Source organism: Chaetodon auriga, chromosome 14 (genome assembly GCF_051107435.1).
Source record: "Chaetodon auriga isolate fChaAug3 chromosome 14, fChaAug3.hap1, whole genome shotgun sequence".
Classification (NCBI taxonomy): domain Eukaryota; kingdom Metazoa; phylum Chordata; class Actinopteri; order Chaetodontiformes; family Chaetodontidae; genus Chaetodon; species Chaetodon auriga.
In genome coordinates, this window is record NC_135087.1 from 16,358,139 (window position 1) to 16,376,779 (window position 18,641).

Here is an 18,641-nt window from a genome sequence, read left to right on the forward strand (position 1 = left end):
TAAACAAGGGAGAAATTAATGTAGGATTATTTACCCAAGTGGAAAACTGTTCTTGTAAAAAAAAAATAATAAAAAATAAAAAAAAATGATCAACATTATGTTTGCTACTCCTCTGAGAGTAAGACTGTGAATGTTCACGATGATGGCTCTCACCTCTCAGATGCTTAAAGCCTCTGATAGGGCACCAACTTTTATTTCCCACTGGCCCTGTTTTATAGAGCCTGAGGCACTAAGAGGCAGCTGCCATCATAAACTTCAGTTCAGCACCATGGACAGCACCCAGCCTTCTCCCGAGAGCTAACTCTCCGCAGACCTTCCACATTTAGAGCTAATGTTTAAAATCTGACATTAGTCGTGGAGTTAACAGACATTTCAGAGTCTAATGTATGAACAAGTGAGATAAGCTGACTGATAGTTTAAGGCTATGAGAGAGATGACCAATGTGTAGCTCCATATGTCAATAGATAAATGAAATGGCCCATTAGGTCTGCCAGAGTCCATTTTTCATGCTCCTAGATGATACAGCTGCTGTCCACACTTTCATCAAGATAATGGTGACCTCATATATGGAGTCTATGAGCAATGGCCCTGATTTCATTTTTCTTACATGGAGTCATTATCAATATCATTACAATCTTCAGTCAGCCAGTGAGCAACAGAGGGTGGACCTTTTTTGTTGTCTACTCACATGAGAAAGGCAGTGACTGCTGAGCCAAATGCCTGTCAGTAAGATCCTTTATATGCTGGCTTGCCTTGCTGCAGTGTGTGCGCCTCCTCCACGTCTTTGTATCTGTGAGGTGCATGCACGCGTGTGTGTCTACATGAATGTACCTCAATTTACTCCTCTTCACCCCCATAGAGCAGCTGTGCCTCAGAGGACTCTTATGAAGTAATTGAATGAGCCGGGGCAGGGGGAAACCTGTGGCAGCGAATGTGGTGCCCGCTGGCCTTATTATCTGTAATACAGCAGCCGCTCTGCCTGCACTTTCTCATCCGCTCATGAATACAGAAATGAATGTGGCGGACGTCAGAGGTGAACGCAGAGGGGAGAAACAGGCCAGAGCCATTTTAATCAGCTCCCAGATAGAACAATCACTTCATCCACCTCCACAGCTCAGAGGTGAATTAGTGTTTAACATTCCAGGGCATGCTTTCTGACAGGGGACTCCACCCCAAACAACCAAAGGACTGTGGAGATTATTGAGAGACACTCTGATGTTTCTGATGAGTAAATTAGAATTAAACATGCCCCTGGGACTCCAGCTACTGATATACCTGATACCCAGGAAGACCTCTTTTCAGTAAGAAGCTCTTTACGAGGTAAAGAAGAGCTGGTGTTGTCCCTTTGAAGCCTTTCTTCATATGTCTGTGCACACACAGCATGAGCTATATAGAGTGAAAGCATCCAGGGTTTTCCTTGAAGTCATCAGCAATATTTCACAATTGCTAATAATGCATTTTCTACTTATGTTCTGGTGAATTTGAAAGAATGCCACTCTAAAGATGAACTACAGGACATAGTAGATATACAGTATGTCCCAAAAAGACATTTAATAGCCAGCTTCACAGAACCTTTTCATAAATAAAAAAAAGGCCAAAAAGATCTGTCCTTGTCCTCACAGAGTCATCAGCATCACCGTCAAAAGTACAGATGACATCAGGGACATTCTCAGTCAACACGGAGGTCCATTAGTCTTAAGCTCAGAGCTGTACCACTTTACAGGGCTTTTCACGGTGACCTGGTCTCGTGGGCATCCTTCTAAAGTACACTTTAAAGTCTAGACAGTGACCTCTGTGTTGCTCTCATGGCCAAACAGGCAATTTCTCCATTGATCTTCTGGATACTACAGTCTGACTTTTTTTTTTCTAGAAGGTCCCTACAAACCTTTTACTATTGTTGCTCCACAAGTGCAGGCTAACTGCTATTTCACGGTGACACGTTGACCCCCCTGAGATTGCCTACAGATGGTTTTCCAGGTCTTCCATGAGAAACCAGTCACTGGGAATGAAGAGCGTATGATAGGACGCAGCTGAATTTGGTAATAACGTAAATAAAAAAAATGGCAGACATCTCCGTCTTCATATATAAACACAAGACAGAACAGAAAACTCAGCAGTGTCTTGATTCAGTTTCCACAAACTATCATCAGGGTCATGTTGTATAACTGAACTGAAACTTTAATTCTCTCTGGAAATTACATGAAAATGTCTGAGAGTGTCACAGAGGATCCTGGCAATTTGTGTACATTTGTCAGGTCCAAGGAACCTTCTCTGGGAACAGTTCTTGTCCTGAGAGAGCACGTCAACAAACAGCAACAGTGCTAATTATAGGGGAAAAGGCTCTTTCTCTCAGGCCGAGCTGTGAGTTGTTCCATAAAAACAACAGACACAAGCAACAGATATATTAGAGTTCACTTACAGTGAAGATAAAACTAATAAATGTGTGAGATTAATAACCAAAAATACAACAGAGCAACTAAAAACAATGGGAGAACAGAGAAGAACTGAGTTGCCTTCCCTCTGTAAAAATAGTTTAAACATATTTAAACAAGCTCATATAGAACTATATTTAAAAACCAATCACTTCATTAAACTCTGGCACTTTTGTTCTACCGTGCCATTGTTCTCTTGTTGGTGCCTGCCTGCTCTCACATTCAGGGACAAAGGCTAAAGCCGAGGCTGTGCTGTGTCCACAGCCAGCCTGATTAAATCTGGGTCCCTCGCTGGCTCTCTCCATGGTGCTGAAAGAGCCCTCTATCAGATTACAAGCAGCCAGAATAGGACCTCAGCTAATCCATTACAATAATTGATTGACAATGCATTGAAGGTGGCCATGTAGTGAGCACCAATTACAGTCATGTCCTACTGCACTTTCAAATTGGCTTGGGTCGACAAAGCACATGGAACTGATCATTCATCTGGGAAGTACAGAAGGTTTCTGTGCATCTGTGGTGAGAATAAGGGTAATCTAATCTTTGTCAAACAACCAAGGTGCTCCACAGCTCCTTTGGTAACCGAGTTAATGTTCGACAGAAACAGCACGGTGAGATGCCAGCAAAGATTTGAGCGCAATGCTTTGGATACTGGAGGTACACTTTCCCTGTGTGTTCTCAGCATTAATTCTTCATCCTGTAGGTGGTGCAGTGAAGTAAGCACTGAGGACAGGAGCTCACACACCCTCAATTCTTCAACTCAAACTTCTTGTAATACAGTTAATTCATGAACTATGAGGCCTGTAACAGCCTAGACATCATTTTAGAGTGACTGTTAGCAGAGAGCTGGACAAATTTACAGCTATTGTATGGAAACATGATTCAACACCACATAAAGACATTTTAAAACATTACTTATTCACGTGTTTTCAACTTTTATCATATAATCTAAGTCATTACATTGACAACTGAGCATATAAGAAAGTAGAAAATGGCATTTAAAATCCTATAGCATGCGATAAGGTTGAGGAGGATGTGGTGGAGCCTGCTGCAGCTGTATGCTAATTAGGCGCCTATGCTTCCCGTCCGCAAGGGCAGCACGCGCCACTGATCAAACACGCGCATGCGTCGATGCAGCCAAGACAGCACACCGGCCCACGCGCCCCACGGAAATTATTACGGGAGAAAGAGGAACTCGTTAAAATGCCATCAAAGCGTGTAGTCCCAACAAAGCACAACTAATAGGTGCAGACTGAGATAACCAGAGCAGAGCAGAGGAGGCTGAAAGGAGATACCGTGAACAAAAAAGTTTGGATGACATTTATATATTAGATCAAATATTAAAAGGCAAAAAAAAAACGGATTTAGATAACGCGTCAAAGATTAGGAACGGGAAAAACATTTAGAAAAAAAAATTAAAAATGTGATTTTTCTGTGAATAGCCTGCCTCAAAAATAACTTCTCAAACTTAAAAACGTGGAAAAGTTTCTATCTGGTTTTATCTCTTTCTTGAGAATAATTTAAACCATTTTCCCTCCAGTTTTAACAAATCTATCATTTAACCCTATCCAACCAAAATAACGGTGTGCTTTGAGGCAGGTGAGAAGGCACGGGGACACAGAGGCCTATTGAAAGGGAGGCGCAGGCCTGCGGCTCAGCTCCGATTGTGTAATTATTTGACTTGGTCATACTGCAGCTTTATGCAAATGAGGGGAACAATGTACGACGATGGAGATTAATTCCTCCCTGGTCTGCCGACTGAAAGGAAAAAGAATGCACTCTCTGCCAAGTGGCGCACTGCAGCCTACATTTAGCCATTATAACGAAAAAAAAGACAAACAATATATGAGGTATGCGCAGAAACCATGGGGGAGCTGGTAAAGAAAGCGGGCCACGTGTATTTGTAGTAAAAAAGTTGTCTTTGTTGGTGAGACAGGACACTGTAGAATTAGTTTCATTCTAACTGAGTTTGGTTTAAAGAAATTATTAAGATAAACCATTGGATTCAGTTCAGTGCAAACTTCAATCTTACAAGCTTCTTTCAGCAGAATTGGCCTGTAATCAATAATTAACGCCCTGAAAACGGCACATATTTGTCCAAACAGCAGTTCCATTCCAGCAAGAACAGCAGCAGCAGCAGCAGCTTCATTTTAGCTTTGGATATATCTGTGCAGCATTTTGCAAGACCAGCCCCGGCTGCGGCCTTCTTTGTCTGGAGCACTGATTCCGCCCAGCACGCGTCTAGCTGTGGGCCAGATTGGCCGTGAGTCCCGTTTCACAGTTAAGAGGTCAATTTGCCTTTCAAACGAAAAAAAAAAAAAAAAAAAAAAAAAAAAAAAAAAGGACAGGGATATCCAAGCACGGGCAGACGTGGCTATTGTGCACAAAGACCAGAGGGCCTTCTTATTACTTATGTATGCAGCGAGATGTCTGATTTATATGTCGAGTTAAACTACCGAGACAGACACGTGCCCTAAAATAAAGAAACACTCCCTGTACAGTGTTTATTTAAGACATAAAAAAAATAAAGCCCCATAAAAAACGGGCTATTTGGATTGTTGGGAGGCACGCGTAATGTGCGTAAAGGTCGTGCGTAAAAGACGCTGGAGCACGGATAGACAAAATAAATAACTGTAAACAACATGAGGGTGAAAACAACAACCTGAAACGCTGAACTGAGAGAATCTGTTCTTACATTTGTGTAGGTGAATTCCTCTTTAAGCAACATCACAACAGAAATGGAAAGAAACTCAGCTACTGGTTTGTATTTAACCAAGCTTGTCTCATCCCCGTCTTAATTCTAAATTGTGATGATTGTGGCAGTGATGGACATTTCCTTTTGGCAGCTCCGGGCCCCCCCAGAGGAGATCCACAAAGCCGTGGCACGTGTGCAGTTGTATAGGGGCCCATCAGACCGTAAAAAGAGGAGGGTCCCGGCGTGTGCCTCTGTCGGGGAGGGGCTGAGCGCACACATTAATGTAATAAACCGCCAGTGCATCTGCTAAGCTATCTGCACATCCTCCAACGAAATCCACCAAACCCAGGCTGTAAGCCCTCCCACAATCAAATCCACTGGGATCTTGGTTTCATCCGATTGGTCGGGGATGCTGCAACGGGGGGGCGAGAACAATAGCATCATTCCGGCATAAAAAGAGTGGAGCTATGCCTTGGAGACGAAAACATTTCAGCAACAGAGGGATCGATCTACTGGGGAGATAAAGTCCCATAAGCTTCTAGTGTTGCCATATTTTTAACAAACCTGGATACTCGAGACTTCACCCACCTCCCCGAAGTGCCTTTCCGCTGTTACTCGCCAAGATGCCAAAAGGATTCCTGGTAAAAAGAAACAAGAAATCTGCACATGTTTCCTACAGGACTCGGTCAGACGAAGATGACCTCCAGGAGCAACCCACCCCAGCTGCCTTGCCGTGTCAGGCGGACCCCTCCCCGCCGATGTCCGTGGCGTCCAGTCCGGACCGCGCCGCAGCATCGCCGGATTTCACAGCAGCTGAGGCGCCGGTGCCAAGACTGGAGAAGCCGGCACAGTTCGGCAATCCAGAGGCGGTGTGCCAAGCCCTCTACAGCCCCACCCGGCCCATCAGCAAGGAGCACGACAGGGGATATTTTGAGCGAAGTTTCAATCTAGGCTCGCCCATTTCTGCCGAGTCATTCCCGACACCTGCCTCCCTCTCCGGCCTGGACCATCTCATGTACGCCCCGGTCGACCTGAAAATCGGCACCAGCAACAGCAGCCGCAGCGGCACCACCACCAGCAGCCTCCCGGCACCGAGCAACCGGGTCGGTACCAAGAGACCCGCGGCTGACGGCACAGAGCGCAAATCGAAACCTGCCTCCAAGAAACCCAAAGCCATTAGAAAACTCAACTTTGAAGACGAGGTGACGACTTCTCCCGTGCTTGGTCTCAAAATCAAAGAGGGGCCGGTGGAGATGAAGCCGAGGGCACAGTCCTCCGGAGGAAACAAGCCTTTAGGGGAGTTTGTGTGTCAGCTGTGCAAGGAGGCGTATGCGGATCCCTTCTCTCTGGCTCAGCACAAATGTTCCCGCATCGTCAGGGTTGAGTACCGGTGTCCCGAGTGCGATAAGATGTTCAGCTGCCCGGCCAACCTCGCCTCCCACCGCCGCTGGCACAAACCACGGACCACCGGCGTACCGGCCATGTCACCCGCACAGGGCATCAAACCCGAGATGGCCAAAATGCCACCGCTAGGTGTCAAGTCAGTCTGCGACGAAGCCAAAGACATAAGTGACAGAGACACCCCGAGTCCAGGTCTGTCCGAGTCTGGCTCTGAAGATGGCTCTTATGACTGCCAGTTCTGCGGGAAGCGGTTTAAGCGACAGGCATACCTAAGAAAACACATCATGGGACACCAGGCCTTGCAAAAGAAAGTGCTGGAGGAGCACGGGTTTCAAACCAGCGACCGCGCGGCAGAGCAGGCTCCGGTCTCATCCTCCTCCTCCTCCTCCGCCTCCTCAGCATCATCATCATCATCATCATCATCATCATCATCATCCTCAGAGGAAGCCTCAAACCAAAGCCCACTCAATCTGAGCCCGGTGGACTGCCTGCTGTGCCCGGTGTGCGGGGAGAGTTTCACCAGCAGGGCCGGCCAGGAGAGACACCTGCGCCTCATGCACTCCTCCCAGATTTACCCGTGCAAATATTGCCCCGCCACTCTCTACAGCTCGCCGGGGCTCACCAGGCACATAAACAAGTGCCACCCCTCGGAGAACAGGCAGGTGATCCTGCTCCAAATGCCGGTGCGCCCCGCCTGCTAAAGACAACACAAAAACTCGTGCCTTTCATGGGGGAATTTAAAAAAAAAAAAAAAAGAGAAACAAAAAAGTGGCTTTGGGGTTTAAAAAAAGAAAAAAGTTTGTGATGCTCACTGCCATAACTTTAGGCCAATGAAAGGCAGGGCGGTTTGATGTTTAAGTGGTGTTTAATGAGGTGTCTTTTCCATGCCAATCAGTGATTGTTCAATGCTTCTCTCTATATTTGAATTACATATAGGCCTATTTTGAGATTTTCTTTCTCAAATTAGTTTATCAAGGGGAAAAAAAAGAATACAAAGCGTTAGTTTGACTGTTAAAGGGTATTTTTCTAGGACAGCACATGTGTTCAATGATAGCTTCTAGACCTAAGAAATGTCTTAAGAATCTCAGAACCCCCCCCCCCCCCCCATCAAAGCCTTTTGGATTCACCGACCATGATTGCTCCATCACTGTAGCTTTACGCTAGTTTGTGAGTGACAGAACTTACCAACTGTGTGTTGGTGGGACGGAAAAAGAGTGACTGAAGCATTCCCTGTTTAGTAGAACCACAAATGCCTTTAGTATACAAATAAGCCTAGTCCGACATAGCCTACATACACGTCCAAATCCCGCTGTATAACTGCCTTAAAAAAGTCATCATAGACTGTTTTAATTTTGAATGCTGGCACATATTTTATTATTATTATTATTATTATTGAAGATTGTTGCAATATTTTTCATCATATGTTTATTTATTTATTTATTCTAATTATTTTATGTAACTTATTGTGTTTGTTGTGGTTTTTTCCTGTGAATCGTTCTGGCAGTTTACATGTCGTATAGCCAAAATGTTTTTATTTTAATGTACTTTATGTTGGGGTTTTTTTTTTGTTTTTTTTTGGGTCAGATTTACAGTATGAGTTGTGATATTTGTCGTGGGTCGGGTTTTAATCTTCAATCTTCACAGCTCTTGTAAAAAGAAAAAAAAAACGTAAAGCTCTTACCTTAGATGCAATCTTTTTTAAGGACAAGTTATTTTTCTTAAATGTTGGCTTTTATAGCGCTTTGATTGTATGTGTATATCGTTGTTGTCTATCGAAATAAAATATTTTCAAAAGGACACACGTCTCAAGGTGGTCTCACTTTTTCAGATATAATAATAAAAAAAAAGTGTCTATGAGCTTCATGTCTTCACGAAAAATCACCACATTTCTGGAGGAAGTTTTGTATTATTGACACAAGTTTTTGAAATAATCCGCCTGTTGATCCCAGTCTGAGTTACTCATGAAGTGTTTCTGTAATGCTCTCTTTTTAGTGGAGTCTATGGCTCAAAACAAATTCTTTGCAATACATAATCATGCCAAGATGAGATGTAAATGAATTTGGACGACTTTGAGCTGTCAGGAAAAACCCCCTTGGTCTTATTTTCAGGACACAATTTCAAACAATTGCCCAGTGCGCCAATTAAAACCGCCAAAGATCAGATACGACTGAAAAGAATCTTTACACTTCACTCTGTTTTTAAGAGTTTATTCTGGTGGATTTGTGCGTCTTTTTTTTCTTTTTTTGGTCTATTTCACAACTATTTTTTCTTATGAAAAAGTCCAGTTTTAATCTTGCTTTTATTGCCCATCAGGTGGTTTAAAGCTGCTTCTCAGAGTGCGCTCGGCGGGTCACCCTATAAGTTTGAACCATGTCAGCATTCAAACGCCTGCACCTCAGTCCTCCTCTGTACCATCATCTCTCTCACAGCGGGTCACACTCCAAAATAGTGCGAATCTATTTTGTGGTCCTCAGCAGGAAAAGGAAACCTTAGAAGCCCTCTTGGCCAAACCTTTGCCTTCGATTCGCCGTTTATCAGACTGATTCGCAGTAAATCATTGCTGCAGTGGCTCAATAGACGCCGTTTCGCTGCCATAGAGAAGCACTTAGGGCCTAATCATAAATTCCCTGCTTAATACCATGTCAGGACATGACAGGAGTACAAGGAGGTGGTGGATCGCAGCTCACCTCTGCAGCAGTAAAACATCTGTCTGCTTTGGACGACTCATGCAGCTCGATTTTTGCTGGTTTTCTGTTGATTTAGGACGCACCGGGGCTCAGTTGGCTTTATATCTGACCCCTAGAACCTGCAAAGCATTAAATCAGCTGTTATTTAGCAGGCAGCCTCCAACTGTGCCACCTCAGACTTAAAGACACACAGTCAGTCAGAGCTCACCTCAGAGCAGTGCAGCTGCTGTATAATCTGTTATAAGGATTTAATCAAAAATAAATCACCCTTACGCTGACTTCAACTCTCCTTTGTTTCTGTTTCTGCTCATTAATCTCTGCACCAGTCCAAGGCCAAAAAGAGTAACACAAACTTTTTTATATGAGTGTTACTCCCCCTTAAGGCATCAGTGACAGTACATCAAGACAGATGTATTTGAAGTGTGAAAATAGACTACAGCCAGCAGTGTAACACATGAAATAATACAATCAGGTAGTAATCACAGAGAATGTCAGCCTCGGAGGGTCTGGGACATCCAGCCCCTGCCTGTTCTGTTGCAAACAGTCAATGATGACAGCGTGAGTTGGGTGAAAATGAGGTAACGTTAAGCTTCTTTTTTTTTTTTTCTCTCTCTCACACAGTTTTAGGGATCCAATTATGATCAAGTGCTTTTCTTGCCTCTTTATGTGACCCAGGCGAGGCAGAGCACCCGTAGGTGCTGCAACCATTGCACCTGTATCTCTGGCCCATTATGCTGGCCTTCCCTAAGCAGGGCTGAGCAGCAGGGGAGACAGATGGGAGGAGGGTCAGGTTACCCCTGCTGCTGTGAGTACTGCAGGGCCAGGGTCAGAAAGCCCATGGTAACAGCACCATCATGTCAGCACACACACGCAGATAAACCCACAAGGAGCACTCCACAAAATCGGAGGTTGCACAATTAGCTGATGCGTTGTTGAGAAGGAAAAACGACAAAGGCGCACACAATTTCAACTTGATTTAATGAAATGTTTCAATTTTCACATTTCTAATAAAGATAGCAGGACTTCGGTCGTTAAAAACAGTTTGATATGTTGACAAGTAATGATGAAATCTTCAAGCTTTTTTTTCATCTTTCTCTTATACAAAGATTATATTACAGGCATTAATATATTTATATTCAGAGGGCGCTGAAGCCCTCAAATTTGACACAATGTACAAGGATTTCTAAAACGAGAAGAAAAGCAAAAACATACTAGGACTAACACTAGCTCATTTCTTCACGCATTTAAGACGCACAATCCTTATCTTGATCCAAACAACATCTCCAGCAACTAAGCCACCAAAGGGGGAGCACAGGCCCCTTCAAGAGACAGCATCTACAACCTACAATCTTTAGATCAGCATCCTGTGTGGTTCCTTCAAGTGGCTTTGGGGAAAATAAAAACCATAGATGTGATCCAGGCCTATATATCTATACATTCTTCAAAGAAAAAAGAAGAAAAAAAAAAACCCCTCCCGCTGTTTGGATTCCCCATTTTCTGCTCTGAGGAATGAACAAACAAGAGGAGGCGGCGAGATGTGAGAGTAAAAATGACAGGAGAGCGTGGGGAAAGTAAGGCATAGTAGTGCAACAGATGGGGATAGTGTTGCAGCTTGGGTGGAGCCCTCAGAGGGTGTGAGTGTATAATGTGTGTGTGTGTGTGTGTGTGTGTTGAACACCTGGCTACCATGACAACCCTAGCCGGCAGGTTGGAGGAGTGAGAGTGCCGGCCTGGCTGTTGCTAGGAGAGTTGTTAGAGTTCAGCTCTGGCATGCCACCTAACCCCCCCCCCCACCCTTCCCTGACTCCCCTCCTGTGGCCTCAGGAGGCGACATGGGGAGAGGCTCATGGGAAAGAGGAGGAGTCGGTGCCACTTGATTCCATTCACGGATAAAGACGGAGCAGGACACCACCTATAATAAAGACTCAACGGAGAACCCTGCGATTGCACATCCATCTGTTGTTGCTGTTTTTGTTGTGGGAAGCACAGTGACAGTGACCTTTAGAGGCGCAGGGGAGGCAACACTTTGTTTAAGACTGTTAACGAGGACATGTGACGCAGGGCTTCCACGGTCTGTCTCAGATGATGAAGAGGAGGTACTAAAATCTGATTACGGGGAGCTGAGGTGGGTGTGGGACAGCATCTTAGGGGACAGACATTACACAGGCACTGTGAGAAGCTCAACCAGAAAGTCACACATACATGCACACACTCACTCTCTCACTCGCACCAGTGCATGGAGTTGAGATTCACCTGAGGCTCTGGCGGTATTTTTCCTCTAAACAGCACATGAAGACATAATACAACACAACAGCAAAATAATTCATCAAATAGTCCCTTCTATGTACACCTAGCAAACATCAGCAAATAAAACTTAAAGCAATTTACATCCAAGAACAGAGAGACACATTCGATGCTAGTTAATCAATGACAGTGAGTGCAAAAACGTTGGTCGGGAACGTTGGAATGTCGATGTCTTAGCTTCACAGGACAGGGAAACTGATAGCCGAGGAAAGAGACAGCAGGAACTTATTCAATTACCGGACATGAGCCTACGTTAACGACATCAGAAAACAATTACAAACGCAGTCTTTCCTCATTCCAGCAGAGTTGCATAAATCAAATCAAGACACAATCCATTGGAATTCATTTAAAAAGGAAAATCAGAGTGATAAAAAAAAAACAAAAAAAACCAAACAAAAACAAATTTCCATTCAGCTCGAGTTAGAAAGACGTCATTGATTGTCCACTGTGGGTTCAAAACTATTAAAAATCCTCTGACTGCACATGCTACAGGGGCTGTGGAGCAGTGCACTGTGTAGAAATCACTCTGGGGAGCTTTTCCCCATGCATCAGTCTTTTCTCCTTTTCACTGTCGGGACAGGGTCCACCAACGTGGTCCAAGCTGAAGTGGTATCGTTGACACAGAAAGGTTGCGGCAGGTGCAGCAGGAGGTAAAAAGGCAGACACGTGTATAAATGAATACCAATCTCTTGTGCAGTTTTAGCATGATGCCATTTACAGCTGTGTCATTCAGTGCTTCGTCACATTAAGTGTTGAAATAGATGAGATGTAGAAACAGGGTAAAGCAGTCTCCCGTTCCCTTACTATAGTAAGAGCTTTTGTCTCTAGCACACCTCACGTCTGCGCTAGAAAGCGAGAGCAAAAATGACTTTTTTTTAATCACGTGCCGCTTTAAGACTTCTCAGTCGAGTCTTCCTATGTTGCTGATTCTTGAGCTGAAACCACCGGGATGAACATAAATAGCTTAGTCACATGTCCACCTCGATTAAGCAGTTAAACACCACAACAAATGGAAATATATCAACGAAATCGATGATTGCCACTTAAATTAAAAATTGCAATATGCTCCAGTTACATGTTTATGTGAAACAAAGTGAAACAATACACGAAAAACAAAACGGAAAGAAAACAAAAAAAAAATCTCTTGCAGTCACGGCTGGGTGTGTGAGGTTCTTCGAGAAAAGATTAAAGGCTGCACTTGGGGGGGGGGGGGGGGGGGGCAAGGGGATGGGGTTGAAGAGCTCAGTTAGAGGATTTGCTTATAGCGCTGGCTGACCGGCGGAGTTTTCCAGAAACTCGGTTCTTCGTGGCACGGGGCATTGTGGGAGAAACCTGGTCGGCGGAGTCCGTCACTCCTGAGGTGTTTCCGGATTCGGTGCTCACGCTGCAGGTGAAGGAGCCTGGGAGTGGGGGGGTGGGGGGGTCAGTTTGGACCCAGAAAGAGACAGAGAAGAAGCTGGTCAGACATGGCAGGAGCTCACTGGGCTCTGTGTGACTGCTGCTCATCCCAGCATGCTTTGTCATGCATGTGGCTGCTCCCACAACCCAAATTACCCACTTCATCAGATTGTCACCAACATTCACAAAACTTACAACGCAAACTGTAAGAAAAAAAACAGACAGTGTCAGGCTTTGAGTTCGTCCTACCTCTTAAGTCATTAAAGATTTGAGAAAGCGAATAAAATATTGGAGAAATTACATGCTTTTTCCACATGCTGCAGATAAGCAGAGCCTGTTAAAAGGGAAGCTGCCTTTCTTCCCAGCACAGCTTTTCCAGATGCTTATAGGATATAAAAAATGAGAGGTAACCTTTGTATCTACTGGTGAAAAAAAAAAAAAAAAAAGTATTCAATTCGCAGTGTGACAGCAGAATGCTTTGAATGAAAATAAAATTACACATTATGCTCTAGTTGTGAACATGCGGAGCCTTCCCATTGTCAAACATTGTCCTTTTACAAAATAAATAAATAAATAGATAAAAAAAAAAAATTCTCATCCATGATTACGAGATGGCAAATAGTAATATGCTGGGAGGTGGGCATCAAATGCTGGCGAGGACAATCAAGTATTGTGAACGCCGCCTTAACTTCCTCAGTGTGCCCCTGACCAAACCCCAAACCATGACCCCCCCCCCCGCCCCACCTGCCTCTGCCCCATGCCTCAAGTTTAAACAACTTTTCTGCTTTGTGGAGATGGCATCTGGTTGCCTATTTTCTTTCCTGTCCTTTTATTTCCTGCCATTTTTTCAGAGGCATCTCAAGTTGCAGCGGCTAAAAGGAATGGCAGATGGCTGGAGTAACAGACACTCAGCAGCACAGTGGACACCGGCAGCATCCAGGGCTGCGGCTCACTGGGAGAGGAGGGCTGGGCTATGGATGAAACATTGGGTGTGTGTTTTGTGAGGGGCTAGAGGGGAGATGGGGGGGGGGTCCAAACGTGTATTTACAAATCTGCATATGAATATAAAAAAAAAAAACATCGGCTTGGTTAAAAATGTGGGCTGGCCTTATGGACGGAACAAATCCTGCATTCCCGTATTCTTCTACTCATTCCTACAGTAAACACTTAGTTTTCTAAACTAAACGCCAGCTGCATTGGCTGCCTGTAAAGACATATGACAGGAGGAAGGCAACCACTTATTACAGCTAATACACACAGACAATAGCGTGGTACAGTTCACCACCCACTCAACAGACTTCCCTTTTCGTTTAGCGGCCATTAAAACATGCTGCACTAAACAGTCATCACTCCCACTGTGGCACTTAATGAGTGTGGTTGCATCGGTTTCCAAATGATGTTCTTCACTGTACTATGGCCTTATGTAAGAATTTTCATAGTAAGCTGCTGAGTGAAAAGAAATCATCTAGATCCAGAAGATGCTAATGTGTCATTATCATCGTTACACCCCAGCATTTCCGCTCCTTGCTCAGCCCGAACTGCCTCGTGGTCAGGTTAATTTCGGACGGAAAGAAGAAGGGAGGGAAAGAAGGAAAAAAAACAAAGAAAGAAAGTCTTTAAATGGCCCTGCTATCCCATTGGTCCCCTCTGCAGCAGTTCAAACAAGGCTTTAGATGACAAAGACGTCTTCCAGTGCGGCAGGTGTTAGTCTCAGAGTCTGCCCCAGGCAAACAGGCACACTCCAACAGGAGGAAATGAGGGGGGTGGAGGGACTGAGGGGGGGGAAAAAAAGGAAAGAAAGAAAAGAGAAAAGTGTTTGCTGAGGGAAGAGATAAAGGCGCGCCACATGCAGAAGCGAGGGCCAGAAGTGTAGCCGTATTGTTCATGCTGCTACTTAGTCAGGTGCTAATTGTCCCCACCGTGCATCACTTTCAATTACCAGCCTGGCCTAAACAGTAGGACACCCCCCAAATAAACAGCCTGGTTTCTCTGTCCCCTTCCCTTTGTCAGAGCACTCAGTAAATAAAGCGTGGTTAGTACTGAATGAAAAAAGGAGGGGTGGGTGGGGGAACAGCCAGGATGAGTGAACGAGCGAAGGGGTAGGTAGTCCACTGGACGGAAACAAGCTTCCGGTCTGACTCGGGGCTTACCTTCGCCATAAACAGTATTTGGACCTTTAAGACATTTTTAATCTAAAAGGGAAAAACAGAGTAGAGCATCATGTGAGAGTGCAGCGGACACACCGACACACACCATACCACACTGCAGCAGAACACAACACAACGCCGCTCAGAAGTCAGTGATTCGGGGGGACGTTCAGATGGCCTTGAGGTTAGTTGCCGCTGGAGGGTTCAAAAGTCAGACGTGGTTAACTGATTTGGTGAAGAGTTAATCAACAAGTCCCAGTTTTCTGAAGAAACCTTGAGGCTGGAATGTCTGTTGATAAATCTGTCCAACTCACACGTTTCAAAACTAAGACTTGTGAAATCCAAAACATGAATGGTGGACAGTTTACTTGGCAACAGCAGGCTGAGAAACATTTACCACCGCTACTAGAGAGGGTTATAGGGTGAGAAAAGTGAAAGACGCTAAGGCACCTCAGAGGGTCATGGGAGCTTTCAAGTTGTTTAATCCACTAGAGTGAAGCACTGCTTTCTCGTGTACAGTTATTCATTTTGAACAAAAAGGTTAGAGGATGAACAGAAAAGAACAAACCAATAAAAAAAACTGAGCAGAGCAGTGCAGGTGTAACACAGCAAAAAGCAAAGCACTGTGGATGAAGTCTGCACGACAGATGGACTTGCTCATGCAGGAAGCCATGACTGGCTGGACTGAAGTTGCAGGATGAGGGTGAGGTTGCATTCAGGAACCTGGAGCACAAGGCTGTGGAGGACACTGACAAGCCAAAAAGGTAAAGAGATGGATGATGGACAGGAGAGGGCCAAGGGTTAAATGCCTTACAGACACTGGTGAAACACTGCAGGAGCGCTTCATCTAGACGTCAGCATGCAGAATCTGTACTTGAATTCCAGACCTGCTTTCCACTTTAACGAAAGGGCTAAATCAAGCGCAACCCCCAGTTTTTTGACGATGGCGGGGTCCACAGTGACCTAAATGAATGAACGGATGGATGTTGGTGGGCTGGGGCTGGGCGTCATGCCTAGTGAGGAGGAAGCAGGCAGAGTCTTACAGTCCAGTTTGGCCCAGGGGTACTCCATGTCCCAAACCATCCCCGGCCAACGCCTGCACGCTGTCATGGAGCATGGATGACATGTTAGTGGCAGCAATGGGAGCCAGAGCAGGATGGAACGGACAGACATATGGATGGACAAACTCGCGGACAACTGCACTCTCTCTCACACTCACGCACACACACGCGCACACAAGGCATGGGAGGGCAGTTGGATGTGTCAGAGGGGTGAGAATGAGGAGCAGCGTCACCCAGCCAGCACTGCTACACAGAAGCTGTAACCTTGATGGAACACATACGGTCAGGCATGATAGAGTACGATGATAAAGGATTGTTTACGTGGCCTAAAGCATCTCACACACACATCACGGTCATGGTTTTTAGCTACAGAGCAGCCTTCAACTTTTAAATAAGCATACATGAAAACACACAGTTGTGAGTAGAGGCTGGAGTCAATTCATCTACTGAGTAATTCTGCCACTCAAATAATTGTCAAGTCATTTTTAAAGCACAGATACTGAACATTCACTGGATCTAGCTTATCAAACTGGAACTGTGCTGGTTTTCGGAGTGTTCTCTGATTGGAAACTGAACTCCTTTGACCATTTGAAGATGTTTCCTTGGGATCATTTCATGATGCGCATTTTCCACTACTGATTTTTTTCCTACATTTTATAGACTAAAAGATTCATCGAGGAAAAACTGTCTGATGAATCAATGCAAAAATAATGATTAGTTGCAGCAGTAGCGGTCACACCTGGTATGTGTGTGTTTTCTTAACAACACTTTGACCCAATGAGCCAGGCGGGATTTAACAGGTTAAAGTTCCCCCTTCTCCAGGAAATTGCTGAGCAGAGGTGAAATTACCCCATGGCACTGTTAGAAGGGTTAACCTACAAGAAGGTGCCTATGCTACAGCACCGTATGGAGTTAGTGAGCCCTGGATAAAATATGAATGACTGACACACATGCACACACACACCCTTGCATTAATCTATTTACACGCATAGATTCCGGAGGAATACAAATTGCCGCTCAGACCCAGTTTCCGGCGCAGTGAGGGCGGCACAACGGCCTTACAGACTTCATTATGTTATGGCCTCTCACATTAGCCACAGTGTATCTCCCATGTTGTGAAACATTATTCTGAAGCCTGGCTGAGCTCTCTAACCTCACTCTGTTCAGCCACAAAGGGATGGTTGAAACAGTCAGCAACACTGCTAGATTCTCATCCCCTCGTTTTGTCTCCCCAGCTCTCCCTCCTTTATATTCCTCTGGATGTTTCTTTTTTTTTTCCCCTCAGTCCTTTCTGACCTTTTGAGGTCAGTCTGGGGAGATTTTACACCTCTGCAGGAGAGATGGGCAAACAGTATGGTAATGTGGCTGACCACCTCTTGCCTGCCTTCATCCTGAATATCACACCTGCTGTCTGAGAGGCTGAAGTCCTACACACACTCACTCAGACAGTCGCACAGTCAAAATTCAGACATGTAATTCTCACATGCCAACATACGGGATCAAAATATTACACAGACTTTAAGCCACCTTTAAAACTTACAAGCACTGACAGTTTTGAAAATGACAAGATGGTGTGGTATTGTGGAGTGCTTTCCTCGTCAAAACAGAACGTGTGTCGAGATCCAATAGAGTGGAAAAGTGCAATCCTGTATTGATTTCAGTGCTGCTGCAGATCGATCAGAGCTGGTACAAGTAGGAACAAGATAAGACACGTTTTCCATTCTATTCATCACGGAATGATAAGAGTGCTGTGTTGACATCCGCGAGCTGCTGTTTGTCTGTCGGATATCTTAAGTGTTGGTGAATGAGCTCATGAAGACGCGTGCACGCACACACACCCACGCACGCACGCAAACATGCACTCTGCAACCGCCATTTAACAAGGCTGCTTATATTCATGGGAAAGTAATTGCACGGAAAGATGCAGTTTGAAACAAGGAGAGATGAACAAAGTAGCGTGAGAGGGGCTTGAGGAAGTGGAGAAGGCAGAGCGTTTGAAGTCGGCCGGATGGCGTGAAGAGCTGGGCCTGTCGTTTGATATTCATCAGTGAGCGTGGGCGTGGAAGAAGAGTGGAGAGAATGAGAGGGGTGTGGGGGGGGCACAGGTGTGGAGGACAGAGACTGATATGGAAAAAAGAACCAAGAAAAGACGACGAAGAAGAGGGAAGGAAGCAACAGTGGGATGGAGAGACAGCATGGAGGAGGGGTGACGTGTGGTTCATTTCTCACCTGCACCACTCATTGGATAGCCAGGAGAGGGGGAGAAGACCTGTGAGGCAAAGTCCTCGAAGGTCATGACCTCTCTGTGGTTCTGAACAATGGCCTCCAAGTACAGCGCCCGCTCCTCATAGCTGGTTAGCTCTTGTTAAGGAACAAAACACAACGGCAGGTCGGAGAAGAAAAAACAAGGCATAGTTATCCCTTGCCTGCAATTAAACCAAACAGTCACACAATAATCACATTTCAGAACGTCATCAAGACATCTATCTGTACACAGCACGGTTTATCAGTTCGGA

At 45.0% G+C, this 18,641-nt stretch overlaps 2 protein-coding genes across 7 annotated transcripts in view; one reads left to right on the forward strand and one right to left on the reverse strand.

Annotated features, from left to right (window-relative positions):
* The first annotated feature begins 5,552 nt into the window (after nucleotides 1-5,552).
* On the forward strand, nucleotides 5,553-8,257 carry insm1b (insulinoma-associated 1b). Its single transcript, XM_076749465.1, has one exon. The coding sequence runs from the start codon at nucleotides 5,751-5,753 to the stop codon at nucleotides 7,227-7,229; it is 1,479 nt and encodes a 492-aa protein (XP_076605580.1). The 5' UTR covers nucleotides 5,553-5,750; the 3' UTR covers nucleotides 7,230-8,257.
* Nucleotides 8,258-10,180: 1,923 nt separating this feature from the next.
* Nucleotides 10,181-18,641, reverse strand: part of ralgapa2 (Ral GTPase activating protein catalytic subunit alpha 2) — an 85,375-nt gene continuing 76,914 nt past the window's right edge. For 3 of the 6 annotated variants that reach the window (XM_076748387.1, XM_076748391.1, XM_076748386.1), the window contains 2 exons: nucleotides 18,355-18,476; nucleotides 10,181-12,919 (listed from right to left, as the gene is read on the reverse strand). In XM_076748387.1, the coding sequence (XP_076604502.1) occupies nucleotides 12,762-12,919; nucleotides 18,355-18,476 (280 nt within the window). In that variant the 3' untranslated portion in view covers nucleotides 10,181-12,761. Of the gene's footprint in view, nucleotides 15,110-18,354; nucleotides 18,477-18,641 lie in introns of all 6 variants that reach the window. The other 3 variants (XM_076748389.1, XM_076748390.1, XM_076748388.1) reach the window with 3 other exon arrangements.